Here is a 14,276-nt window from a genome sequence, read left to right on the forward strand (position 1 = left end):
GAAGAAACAAGTTGCTAAACAGAATACACAAGCAGAGTATCTGGCTATGTAGTTTGAAACCATGAGTGATATAAGCATAAACTTCCAAAATGTGCTGAACATGCATTCAAAGTGTCTGAGGATCATGTTTTAACATTTGTAATCATTTCCTTTGAAGCTGCATAACACAGAGCCATCATCCACTCCATCTCCATCTTGCATGTGTTGATTTACCTTTGGTTCAGTCATGTGAAAGAAGAGTGAGGTAAGTAAAACAGACACTAAAGCCAGCACAAAACTCAACAAAATGCATGCTACCTAGGCTTTGTTACATTTTTGTTCTTTTTTTTTTGTTTGTTTGTTTTCTTTTTGTTTTGTTTCATATTCCTCCAAAAATGTCTGGTTTTTTTTCTTTTTTCATTTTTTTCTCCTTTGCTATATATATTTATATTAGGGATGATATTGCAGGGGTTGCTTTCCTTGCAGCTGAAAAGATGTTTTTCTGTGGCGTCTCATGAGTCTCATCCTCTAGATCTTCCTGTCATGTGGAGGTGGAAGCATTTCAACTCGTTGGGGTTGCAGTATAGATGGAGAGGTATGCCATTTAAGCATCATGTGCAGGAAATTTGGAGACCAAGAAGATGATGAATGGGGGGGGGTTCTGCTTCGGCTGTGTTGTGTTGGATAAAGGGTCCTGGGATGCCAAACAGAGGTCCATGCTCGATTTGATCATCCCAGGGAGTGGACATGGTCATTCTTACGGTTCTCTATAGCATTGGGATCCAGACAGGAGCACTCCTTCTGTGTGTCACAAGACATGGGGAATGGAATTACCTGAGTAGGATAAAACAAAAATAGGAAATATCAGTATGAAAGTCAAACAATATACTTTACAAATTACTAGAAATTCAATATGTACATGAAGGTATATGAATATAATCCAGAATATAGAAAAAATAAAGAATAAAAAAAAAAAAATCACATATACAACAGTTTGAACATATGCAAGCTATGGCTAAAAAAAAAATGTTGCTGGCATGAACACATAGCACTAATAAAACTAAATAATGTCATCAATTAGAAACAGGCAAAAACTGTTCAGACATAAACAAACTAAAACAGTATGTCTCGAATGCTTGGACTTGAAATTTTATATCACTCAAATTTAAAATCAAGAAATTTGTTGTATATTAAAATTTCTATCATTCAAGTGTCTGTTGAAGCAGTTTTACGGAAATATTGTTATATTTCCACTTGGGCCTTAATATAATTATATATATATATATATATATATATATATATATATATATATATATATATATATATATATACATATATATATATATATATATATATATATATATATATATATATATATATATATATATGTATATATATATATATATATATATATATATATATATGTATATATATATATATATATATATATGTATATATATATATATGCATATATGTATATATATATATATATATATATATATATATATATATATATATATATATATATATATATATATATATATATATATATATATATATATATATATATATATATATATATGTATATATATATATATTTGTTGGATTAATTTTATTTCACAAGTGTAGAGATCTTGTTCTTAAGCAATACAAAGGAGAATTAGAATACTGAAAAGTACATTTAACTTATGCAAAATAAAAAAATGGAAAAAAATTAATCTAAAGATAAAAACTATTCTTTTCACAAAATACTTTCCAAAATATTTCTGCAAGTCAAACAATTAATTAATTGCACAGTCAGTTGTAGATATCTGAATCTAAATCATAGAAGATATAATATTATAAAAGTTCCTTATGTTAAAAAAAAAACAAATTAATATTGAAATAGCTACTAACTAAAGTAATGCAGATTAAGTGAAACTATTAAAACAGTGGAAAAGGAGAATATGGTATGAATATAAAAAGTACATGTAAAGTAGTAGTAATGATAAACTATCAATTTTTCAACCAATAAATTTCTTTGGTTAAAATCAAAAGGCATTATTACTATGATCAAAATTCAGCATTGTATAATCTGAAGGATGTAAAAGAATGAAAACAGGAAACATTGTTGGCTAGTGCTTCCCAAAAATTTGATCCCTATTTCAACTTTTGCCTTTGCTTCTTATAGAACCAAACAATGTCCCAATCTGATGAAAACACAACTGATGTTAGAGATTTCCATTTCCTGAGCCTTTGGTGTCAACTTGAAATACTGCAGGTGAAAGCACAACCGGAAGATCAGTGGCCGCTGCCCCCCCGGCTTTGACGTCACCGAATAGCGTTGGCAATGCGTCACCAGCACTAGCTGCTGCCACCTTGTCTGCTCGCTTGCCTCTCAGGGGGTCGGCTTCAGCTGTTTGGGTACACAAAATGTGTCCCCCTTCTCAAGCCAAATAACAAACACGTGTGGTCCAAGTCATGAAAGGCAGACTTCGAACCAAGGGTGCATTTATATCTTGATGGCTAATATTTTGAATTTGAGGACAACGTTGACAGTTGGTGTTGTTAGTTTGTTATTAGACCTAAATGGTATTGCTCCCTCAATCTCCCACATTGGATACCACTATATATTGAAAACGTAAAAACAGTACTGGCCAGTGCAGGCAACAGAGTAGAGAGCATGCTTCATGCCAAATACAGCTACGTGTTCAATGCTATTATTGAAAACTGACTGCTGTAGGAGTTCTTCCAGGGGAGAGTCATGAAGCTATTATCTAAATATAAAGTTATGCTGGTATAATTACCAAAACTACTTTGATGATGACATCTGAAAAATTATATCATAAGCTAATGCTATCTGGAAGGCTTAGGTATAATTACTAAATGCATTAGCAAAGAATATTATTTTTTCATCCACTATAAGATGCATTCATAACAGCTCTGGCGACTGTATTGTACAGCGTCAGCATCAAAGTTTGTGACTGAAAATCTGGGATTTTGAAGCTGACTTCCTTCTTGACTCTAAACTTAAAATTTAAAATCACCTTATAATTACCTTAATATGACATATATTTGAGTTTTAAGTGGTAATAATGGTTTTTATTGCTAGAATCAGAAACAAATATTTTTTTTGCATATATTAATGTCAGAAAGGAACAATAATGAAACAAAATGCAGCAAAATGTCCATACCCTAAGTCCTGAAAAGTGTCAAACAAAGAGTCACCTGTGGCTAAGACTGAATACACATTAACCAGCTGCTCATGGATGGTACACACCCTGAATGGGTAAGCTAGGGTCAGACAGTCCTGATCATAATGTACAAAATGGAAGCTCCTCTCAGGCATCATATTAAAAAAGATAAGTAGACACGTGGCTCAATATATGAATGGGGCTCTGAAGGAAAATTGAAACACCAAAGCATCTAAGCATCTGATCCAACTATCAGCCAGTAATCTGTCTCAGCTACTGATTGACAGAGCCATTGGTAAGACTGTAAAAACAGACCTAAAAACCAGTCCAACACCTGGATGGTCTTTAAGAAAGCCTACGACTCCGTTCCTCACACATGGATACTGCAATGCTTGGACATCAGACACCAACAGCACAGATAGAGCCTTCATCAAGACCTTAAAAGAAATGTGGAAATCAGCTCTGGAGGCCAAACCAAAGCCCCATGCACAAGTCACAATCAAGTAGCATCTACCAGCGAGATTGGCTACCTCTGCTGCTGTTCAAAATAAGCCAGTGAGAATATGACAATTAGTGGCTATAGAGGCCAGTTCTGTAGTGGAGCAATAACTGACACCTCTTCTTACATGGATTACATTAATTTGCCAAGGCTGAGTAAGAGATCATCTCATTGATCAACCTTTCCAAAATATACAGAAAAGATGCTGTAATGTAATTCAGACTCGGATACGTGCAGCCAATGGTATCAAAGAAAGGCAGGATGATCACGCCTAAGAGAGCTGTGTGTGCTTAGCTGTGCCCCTACGGCACAACTGAGCTCATACACAGCTACCCTGTTGGGTGGTATCTCAGTTTTGAGACACCAGTCACCAGATCCCCAGCAGCTATAAAAGCCTTGCAAATGCAGGAGATGGAAGCCACTGATATCAAGAACAGTAAGCTTCTCACATTATATGGATGGTTTCACTGCAAGTCCAGCACTTTGAGACTGTATACTAAGCATAAGCAGGGAGGCCAGGGAGTAGTAAGCATTGGAGCCTCTGTCCAGGAGGAAACAACAAAGATTGTACTTTTAGAAAATGGCCCCCGGTGGTGAACTCCAAAGAAAATTGTTCAGCAGTTCAAACCAACATGTGGGAAGAGAAGGTGGAACCATCATGGAAAGATAAACCTCTGCATGGAATGTACCAATGACAGATTGAAGAAGTAGTTGACATTGAGATGTTTTATATGTGGCTAGGCAAAGATGGTCTCACAGACTGCACAGAGGCTCTGATCATGGCCTCAAGATCCTGGTACTCCGCAATATAGGACAGGTCTATCATACTGGACAGGATCGGTGGTGCAGGCCAGACATAGAGGCTTCTGAGACAGTCTAGCACATAGTAACAGGGTGTTAGACACACATGGGTATAAAATACGTGGGGCATTGGTGGATGAGATCATGTACAGAAACATCTATGTTATACTTATACCTATTGTACCCCACTGGTCAACTGTGTGTTGAATGAAAAATGGATGTTGGATGGTATAATTGCATTTTTAGGACTTTGACCTTCAACCTTGGAGGATAGCTCCAACAAATCTCAGGAATACCGTGAGATACTTCTATCCAGAAAAGTGCAGTCCCAGGAACAGGTAAGATTCTGCACAGAACCCTCAAGACCCTATAGAGGACCCAAGCCAGAGTATGGCATTATATTACAAGCTACATTGCATTGTTTAAGTAATACATATTTCTTTTATTTAAATTTAGACCAAATTAAATAGTTATATGTTTGAAATTAGGCTTTGAAGTGTGGATGTTGATAAATAAATATTTAAAAGGTAAAATGTCACATTTGGTAATAAATGCAACACTTAAATAGCACCATTAGTAAATTAGAATTAAGTATTGACAGACTGCAGCTAAGGACATAGGGCAGGATACTTGTCATGTAGAAGTAGTTATGCAGACTTTCCTTTAAAATGTGGGATGTAATAAGTTTGTGTGTGTGTGTGTGTGTGTGTGTGTGGGGGGGGGGGGGGGGGGGGGGGGGGGGGGTCCTATAATGTGAGGGCCAGGTGGGTAGTGCCCAGGCTCCTCTGAGAAAATGAAGCCTACGTGTGATGACTTTACAAGCCAAAGGCTGGACACACTTCAGAAACAGCTGTCAACTGCATGAGCAGTGTTACCTCTGTGGCCTTCCTCTAAGCTGAATTACTATCTATCTGTTTCACACTTTCAACTTGTTTATTTTAAATTCTCCTATCTTTAACTTGTCTTACTACTCCCTTCTCTTGCAACACACTTTCCCACATATCATCCCCAGTCTTACGCACTTCATTTCCACCCCAAAGTCACTTTTGTTCATCCATATATCTAGAGAATGATGGTGGGTGGCAAATTTGACATGGTTTCCTTTGACCTTGACCTCCAGGGTGGCTGGGCCAGCTGCCACATCTGGCCCTGACTTAGGGTTCTCTGAGGGTGGCTGGGAAATGGGACTGGCTAACCTTGTGGGCCTGGGGGCCCTCCTGCTGCCCCATGTCCCAGGGCTAGAGGAGGGCTGGGTGAGGACACTCACTAACAGCAACATGAAAGCCCTTCTGAAGAACGCAGACCTTGTCAGAGCCCCATCCTTCCATCTCAGGAACAGGTCAAAATAACACGGAGTTCCTCTCTGCATTTCTGTGTGCGCAGAATGTGCGTGTTAGCTAGTGCTTAGAGGAGAGAAGGTGGTGTAAGGGGCACAGGGCTGGGGGGAGAAGAGAACTGGCTGATCTTGAGATGCATACCACACTGTTCATTAGCAAGTAACTGAGGTTATTAGAGAGAATTATAACGTGAATATATAACAAACAATTTCTTTTTTTGCTTTTCTTATCTAATCTCTGTGTTCATGTGTTAAGACGCAAATGACACCCCTGAGCGAAAAGAAGAATGTTTATAAAAGGAACACCGGCTGAGGTGTGGTACCACCAGCACATGCTCTTAAATCCGTATGTCCCATTTCCAGCTCATGGTTTTAAAATCCATCGCATGACAGCATTGTCATGCAAAGAAATAGTTCAAATAAACCAGTTCATTTTGTCAAAAGTAACATCTTGGACTGTGCAAATAAAAATGCTGTAAATACCAAACTTGAAAGAGATACAAATGCAGGAATGTAGGCAAGATTGTAAAAGATCAGATCTGGATGGAGACAGACCAACTAAATAGTGAAAGAACACAAAGTTGGAAACAATCTGAAAGCCTTTGGCATACGCAAAAAGCCTCCCAGGATGTAACTACCTTTTCTCAGCTGGGCATAAAAACCTTCTTTCCCCTTGCACATTATACTTCCCCTCTCTCTTAAATGCATGTTAGCCATTCCACCCTGACGATAAACACATACAAATCTGGATTAAAGGAATTCATCTATTGATTTCCTTTAAAGCTTACACTGCAGAGAATTTTGATTCCCACTCTCTCCCTTTTTTTTTTATTTTTTTTTTTTTACCTTGGCCCTATTTTCCCCTTTCCTCAGTTGTAAATTATTGATTATTGTTTTTGCTAAAAACACAGGGACTTTGTGTGCTGCAAAGTAAAAGTGGCTGTATCTTAAGATGACAGGCTCAGGTTGCTATTGTAGCAGTCTGCAACATCATGAAAAGCATCTCCTCTTAAGAATATGTGTTTTGTGTTGATGTCATGATTTGTGTCTGAGAAAGACTGTATCATAAGATGTTGGTTATTGAACTTTAATGTTTTTTACTTGAGTGTGTTATGATTTTGTACACATATCCATAATTTGTGTTTATTATGTAAAGCACTTTCAGCTGCTTTTATATTTAAAGTGCTTTATGAGTAAAGTTTGAAAGCTTGATATAGCCTATCATGTTGAGCCAGGACATTAAATGCTCCAAAATGCTAAAAAAAAAAAAAAAAAAACAACAACAAAAAAAGAGCCGCCAGTGTTGCGGCTGCTACTGTTGCTACTAAACATATTTTAATACACATATTTGCATTTAGCTGTAAAAACACAGTGAACTCTGGTGACATGTGTTTTTGAAAAAGAGCAAATTGTTCTGGTCTATGTGGATCGCTAACGCAGAGGTTAGTGGTTAGAGGTGGATATCTCAGGCCATCAGCTTTGAGCCAAACATCAATCATGACACACAAGTCACGTACCAGGCGTACTCGCGCCAAACTTAGAGTTGTACACTTGGGTAAGGGCCTGAGAGGGATCACAGCTCTTACACAAGACTTGAAGTTGAGACAGAAAACCATACAGGCACATTCATAAAAAAAATGGTCTTGGAGAAGCCAAGTGCATCCAAGGAGAAAAAAATCCTTCCAACTATATGGGAGGCTACAAAAAGGGTCTTGCACAGGGAACCCTCAGTAAGGCATACTGCATACGCCTGCTTCCTCCACCCCCTCCTGCCTCTTCAAATCCAGCCAACAGCTTGCAACTATTAAGGGGAGATTCTGTGGTGACCTTACGTGCAGCCAGTCCTTGCACCTTCAAAGCTCCTGGGGTGGAACAATACACAGCAAGTCATCCAGAACTCCTTAATACACAAATCTTTATCAAAACAAAAGGCAAGAGCAGTAGTTGCTGGGAAACAGAGGGAAAATAAATGTGCAGTGTTATATTGCTGTTTGTGCTGCCATCTTTTCTCCTCTCCTGGAGTTATTTCTCTCTTACCGAACATTTGTGATGAGGAAGAAAATGAAACAGGGATAATTTGGTCCTTTTTTTTTCTTAAATGAAAATGTAATAGAATCTGCTTTGCAAAAAATGATACGGAATCACCTACATGATGAAAATTTCCATAGTTTATTATTAATTTAAACTTATTATTCAATTGGCACTTCAGTTCTGATATGAGAAGCCTGGGGTTTGATATTGTTCAACAATATTCCGATATGTAATCTCAAAACTACAGTAACCGACTAATATAAATGTCTTCAGGATGATCAAATAACTTTTCACAAATTTATTTTTGTTTAGTACTAAAAACACTGTTTTCTGGAGTATCTGAGTTCTTTTTTCACTTTCAGCTATTCAGATGTACTAAAATAATGTTAAAAGGGATAGTGAGCATGTAGTGAAGAGTCATTCTGTCCCTTTCTTCGCTTGACCTCATGGTTTACAATCACTGAACAATGTAGATGTATATATATAGAGGTGTGTTTGGTTGGTGTCACAACATACTGGGGACAACTCCATGGCTCAAGATTCTCACTGACTCATTATACTAGTGCATAGCAACGTGCAGAGATTGTGTTTTTGTGGTCTTGGTTTGTGAGTTAGAAAAAAGAGACCATAAAAGAAAGACAGAATGTGAATGACTGAAAGTTATGGTTAGTGACAAAAGGGCTCAGTGGCAAAGAAAGTATAGTAATGCTTTAGTTTTTCACAACTTTTTTTTTCTTTTTTTTACCCTTAAGTCAACTGGTCTGAGGGGATAAATGGTATATTTTGTGTTATAAAATAAGTAAATAAGTAATATATGATAAATATGACTTAACATTTAGTGTATTGATCCACATTCATTATAAAATGACACTTTTTGCATTCTAACAAAAGTGATTCTGATTTATGGCAGTGTTTTCTTTCTTTACTAATACTCCATCACTCCATCATTCTTTTTTCTTCCCTCATCCTTTTGATAGAGACGAATGGACAAACAAACAACTGCGATGACATCCATGATGCAAAGCATAAACGTACACTGTGGCCTGCAGTGATATTGCCAAAAGTCAACGTTTCTTTGTCACAGAATAACATTGAGTTTTTGAAATACTAGAAGAACTTCTCAGTGGCAAACCTCTTGCATCAGCAGTCACACAGATTTTATTTATTAATTTATTGAACATATTTATCTCCACTAAAATTCTTTCCTATACAGTGAAATTCACTGTGCATGAAGCTACTGTTCATTTTGCAGTCGCATATTTCTTGGCCCTGCAGTAGACATGGTGTGCCCAGTCTGTCTCCTAAAGACTGACAAAGTAGGTTTTAGAATTTCATGGTCTAAATCCAATGCAAGGATCAGAAATAACTTGATGCAGATATTTTTTCAGTTGACATCAGAACATCAACTGCGACACAGAAACTACAATATCTGCGTCAACAAAATATGTGTTCAGGAACAATCTGGGGAAAAGTCTTTACTTGTGGTCTGGACAAGAACATTGACTTTCCACAAAAGAGGAAAACACTGCCTGTCTTTGTCACCCAGCAAGTGTGTGTGACTCATCAGCTTAGAAGAGAGGGATTGTCGGTAATGAGTTACAGATTCCTATTGTCATATTGCGTCTTTTTCTTTCTTGCTGTTGTTTTTGTTAGGTTTGTTTTTAGAGGCTTTAAGCATCTCCATTCTAGGTTGTCTGCCATGCATATGTTAATTTTAGGGGAAAATGGGAATCAGGTGTAAACTACCCTGTTTCCAACATGACTGAGCTGATCAAACAAGTTTGTCAGTGGCGATAAGTTTTTCCCATCAGAGACAAGCAAGTAAACCCGAATTCCTATCTAAAGCAAAGTAACAATGATCGATACAGAAGGAATGCTTCTTAAATGTTATCATTTAAAAAAAAAATCAAATTAGTTTGAGTTGCCTGAAATAAAAGAAAAGCATTTACAGTATGTTGCACAAGGGGTTAGACAACATGTGTTAGCAAGCAAAAATCTGCTAACAAGAAAAACATATCAAACATCTGGTTTTGTAGCTGTTCTCATATCTTATCAGCTTAAATCCTTAGTGTTTCCTTTTTGTTGTTCACCCACGGTACCCTTTCCTTGACCCTTGCTCCTGGCAGCTGATAAATCAACTCATGGTTGGTTGTTTTGGAGTAATACACTTTATCGTCCTCAGTCATTTCCAAGACATCCACCAATGGAAAACACAAACCACTTGTTGATGTTTTTTTAGAATGCACACAACATTGTGTCTGAATGCACCATATAGACAATTAGCATGGAATTTCTTAAACTTATGGTTCCTTTACTGTTTGATGAAGCAGCAACTAATAGGAAATATCAACTTTTCAGTGGTTGGAATGGGGCCATTTGCCGTCTAACCTGTTTCTGACATGTTCAGAAAGTCAATTACGGTGTTTGAAATGATTATTTATGTCCCAAACTTTTTTCAGCATATTTGTAGCAACTATAATTTTGGCTGTGGGTCCAAGAAATTGTGTATTAATAACAAACATGTTTGACATTATCATGCATTTAGCCACTACACAACATATACTGTCAACAGCTGCCAAAAAATAGCGTACTATTTCTAGGCAATGTCTTGAGAACATCAGCATGTCAAATACTTGGTTTGAAAATGCCAAAGCACGATATGTGATCGCATCTCTATACAGGGGCTCAAACCTCAAAAACTAAATAAAAAAATCTCAATTCTGTTTTGATTTTTTGTTTTTCAAACATTTCACCATCAGAGTAAATCTATTACAGGCAATTGTCTTCCACTCTCTTTTGAATTATTAAAGAAAGAAAACAAAGTTAGAAATGCTCCTTTTCCTCTTAGCCACAGAGTTATGACCACATTTGATTAACAGCAGCTGGGAGGCTGAGCCTCAGAAGAGGAAGGAGAGTCAAAACAAACTCACTGTTGCTTTCAGGCCATGAGCAGACACGCAGGCAATGGCACTGTAAACACCCCACTAACAACTAAAGTTAATAGATGGAACAAAAATCTGGAGATTTGTTTACAAGCTAAGGTGCAAGGAAAGTTGTGCAGTTTGAAACAAGTATTTTGACAGTCACACTCTTTTGTGGCCACATGAATGATTTCCTCTCTTTCTTTTTTTCCTTTCTTTCTTTTTTTTCCCACTAAAACAAATACAGAAAAAATAAAATGGCATCTGGGAGGCTTTTCTTGTGTACTCTGACAGATGTCACACAAATCAAAATTTTAATCCATTGTGGAAAACATTGTGAACTGCAAACTGAACATCTCCCCGAACCCCAAAATCACAATGTCCACACTGCAGCATGGCAGTGTCAGTGTCATGCTGAGGGGATTTTTCTGGAGAAATCCTGTTTCAGTTTTCCAGAGCATGAAACTGAGATGGAAATGTATTTGTTTCAATGACCGTAACTCATATGGTTTAAGAGGGAACCTTTAATTGTCCTGGCTGCAGAAAATCAGTCCTTTTCTCTCACCTAGCTCAAACTCTTATTCCTGCTGTATTTTTAGGGACTCTATCTTTCCACTGAAGTCTGTTGGTAAAAGTGAATTATGCAAGCTCTGGCTGAGTCCCCTGCACTAGATTGGGGTCAGTAGATGTAGAGATGAGATTGTGTCAATCAATGGCAGCAAAACCACTTCAAGAGTGAGGTCACTTCCCAGAGGGTTGCCCCTTGATTTTCTGCTGCCATTGAACTTAGAACAAGATACCACACATTTGACGGTAAATTTATGAATAAAGTGTCAAAACAAATCATGGACCTCTGGTCCTCTTTCTAGGTTATATGTGTTCATACCCAAGTAACAGATTGCAGTGAGATATATGGAGAACAGCTGTCAGGGCTTCTCTTGCAGATAACAGGCTTGTGGTAAAAACTGTTTTGGTGAAGATGCTGCTTGTTTTGAAGAATCTTGCCCTCTCAAGAGTAAGTAAAATCACATTTTATGAGTCTTATCACAGTTTAATTTAGTTTCTCTGGTCTTTACATATATATTTTACAATGTAGGATAGAGGGTGCAAAGTAGGCTCTTAACCAAATATGCTAATTTTGTGCAAAAAGCTGAAAAACTGAATGTTAAGGAAGAAACTACATACGTGTCAAATATGATGACCTGTACTTATACTCTGTCAAATCTTTGCTTAAGGGTGATGTTTAATTTATGCTATTTGTGTTGAGTCTTGGTTGTTTTTTCCACCTTCCTGTAGGTTGGCAAAGTGATTGTGCTAACATTAATCCTTTGCCTTGCCCCACTGTCAATGTTCACAGGAAAAGGTTAAAGTTTGCTAAAAGATGACAAAAAGTCCTATCTGGCAAAAAATACTGTTAAACAGTTAAGAAACACAATATTTTCTTTTACAAGATTAAACACCAAAAATGTCCATGACAAATGATTAAAATTGGTCCAGAGCCAAACACGAGCATTTCACTGAGAAAAATGCCGACACAGACTAGATTTACTTTGTGCGTCTTCTTTTCTCCCAGAGGAAATGAAGATGCTCTCCAGTAAGACGCACTGACATTGGCAGTGAGATACACAGACTTCATCTTATCCAGCCAGGCATAGTGATGGATATGTCAGGAGTACAACCAAAGTCCCTTGCCAGATTCACAAGAACAGGACAGGCCAGAGAAGCAGATGCTGAAGTGCAGAAACTACAGAACACTTTCAATCACATCACTTGCCAGCAGCTAGCTACAATGAGCAACACAAAGAAGCTTTGAAAGAATATAACATCATCCCTCGTTTTAAAGCTACAGTTTTTACTTTGTAACCTCAAAGTTGATATCAAAATGATCCCCAAAGGTTCAGCTATACAGCTATACAAAGCACATTAGGAAATGGCATACCATAGAATAATAAATAATGATTTTAGGCACCCAAAAAAGCACAAAAATTTGCTCTGTCTTGGAACTAAGACTGAACACAATGAGAAAACAGTTCAGAGAAGTTCCGGGAGGGGAAACAACACCTGTAGACTAATCATGGTTTTTAGACTTACATTTGATTCAAATACATATAATGCCATGTCAAAATTTGAAAAGAAGCACTATTTAACCTTAAACACTTGAAAGGTAATTTCCTCCTACCAAATTGACTCCAGTCCCCTCACAAAATGCTTCCTTATGCTTATTTCACATTACAATCAAGGCAAACAGCAAATTGGTGTCTCTAAAAGTAAAGGTTGCATCTTTCAAAAGACAAATAAATAACTAAAAGTATTGCTGTGCTAACCACTGTCATTCTGGGACTCCAACCAAGTCATTTTGATTTCCATTCGACTGGGCAGTGACAAATATTTTAGCTAACGTTGTGTTTTTATGGTAACTGAATAAATCTTAGAGCTTGAATTCACATATCACATGCACTACTGTTTGTTTCAAAAGTAGCATCCATTTTAACTGCTTTTTATCAGTGTGAATGGATCCAACCTAATTTCTGTTTCCAAAGCATGGGAAGGTAAAGACATGGCTCTAACCTTCTTAGTCTTGACAGTGGATTGGCAGCAGTCTCCTCCATCATAGTTACAGAAGGCTCTGTTGTTGGCTGGATCACAGTAGTTGTCTCCCTTGAATGGCTTTGCAAGAGAAAGAGAAACAAGCAGTAAGAATCACCAATAGCCTTTTAACACGTAGAATTTGCACTTCTGGTTTTGTCTTGGCTCTTTTAGGGCCTTTAGAAGTGAAGTCTTTGAACAAATTTGCTGATGAATCTGATACATTACGTTTCCCTCATCCTTCAATGTCATTTGTTAAGTCCTTAGTCGGGCAGACCCGTAAATCAAAGTGAGGACACCATAAACTATTCAAAGCACAAAATGCTCCAGTAAGGTGATTTATTAGATTGGCCCCGCCCTCACCACTTGGGTTACCAATCAGGTTATCCAACTGGCTTCAACTGAGCGAATGACATCATTGCTTCATGAAATGAAGTAGGAATTCTCACGTTCCCTTCCTATTTAATGCATTAGTTTTTCAAAGAGACAGAATTAGAACATGTGAACACAGTGATGCTTATAGATTATTGTTGGAGTTCGTAAACAAGAGATTAGATCAGATTGCTAAATGAGTGTGTTTGATAAGAGACATCCATGTTGCAACATCCTCCTTTTACCAGCTTTAAATTCCTAAATGTCTTCTGTTAACAAACATCTGTACACCATACGGAAATATGAAAATGAAAGCAACTTCACACTTCACACAGCTGGAAGTATGATAAAACTTGGGAAGCATAATGTGACGAGATCAGTCTTCACCTATGGTCTAAGCAATTCACTTGTGCACCATCTGCCAAGTCACTGTCTGTCTACAGTCATTTAGCCAAGCACTCCTCATAAAACGTTATATTCTCCATTTGATGTATCTAAGGTCAACAAAGGTGGAAGAATTAAGTATATTAGAGCAGCATGTGATGCATGAGGCTATTAGTGTACAAGATCACAAGAAT

The 14,276-nt window shown here is 37.3% G+C and overlaps 1 protein-coding gene across 1 annotated transcript in view; it reads right to left on the bottom strand.

The window, feature by feature from the left end:
- Positions 1-708: 708 nt before the first annotated feature.
- The window catches only part of pappaa (pregnancy-associated plasma protein A, pappalysin 1a), a gene marked incomplete at both ends in the record, with an annotated part of 99,496 nt that continues 85,928 nt past the window's right edge, over positions 709-14,276 (bottom strand). The window contains 2 exons of the mRNA XM_079257267.1: positions 709-813; positions 13,309-13,407. Coding sequence (XP_079113393.1) covers positions 709-813; positions 13,309-13,407 — 204 coding nt within the window. The remainder of the gene's footprint in view (positions 814-13,308; positions 13,408-14,276) is intronic.

The sequence above is a fragment of the Telmatherina bonti genome (assembly GCF_933228915.1).
Source record: "Telmatherina bonti genome assembly, chromosome: 17".
NCBI lineage: Eukaryota > Metazoa > Chordata > Actinopteri > Atheriniformes > Telmatherinidae > Telmatherina > Telmatherina bonti.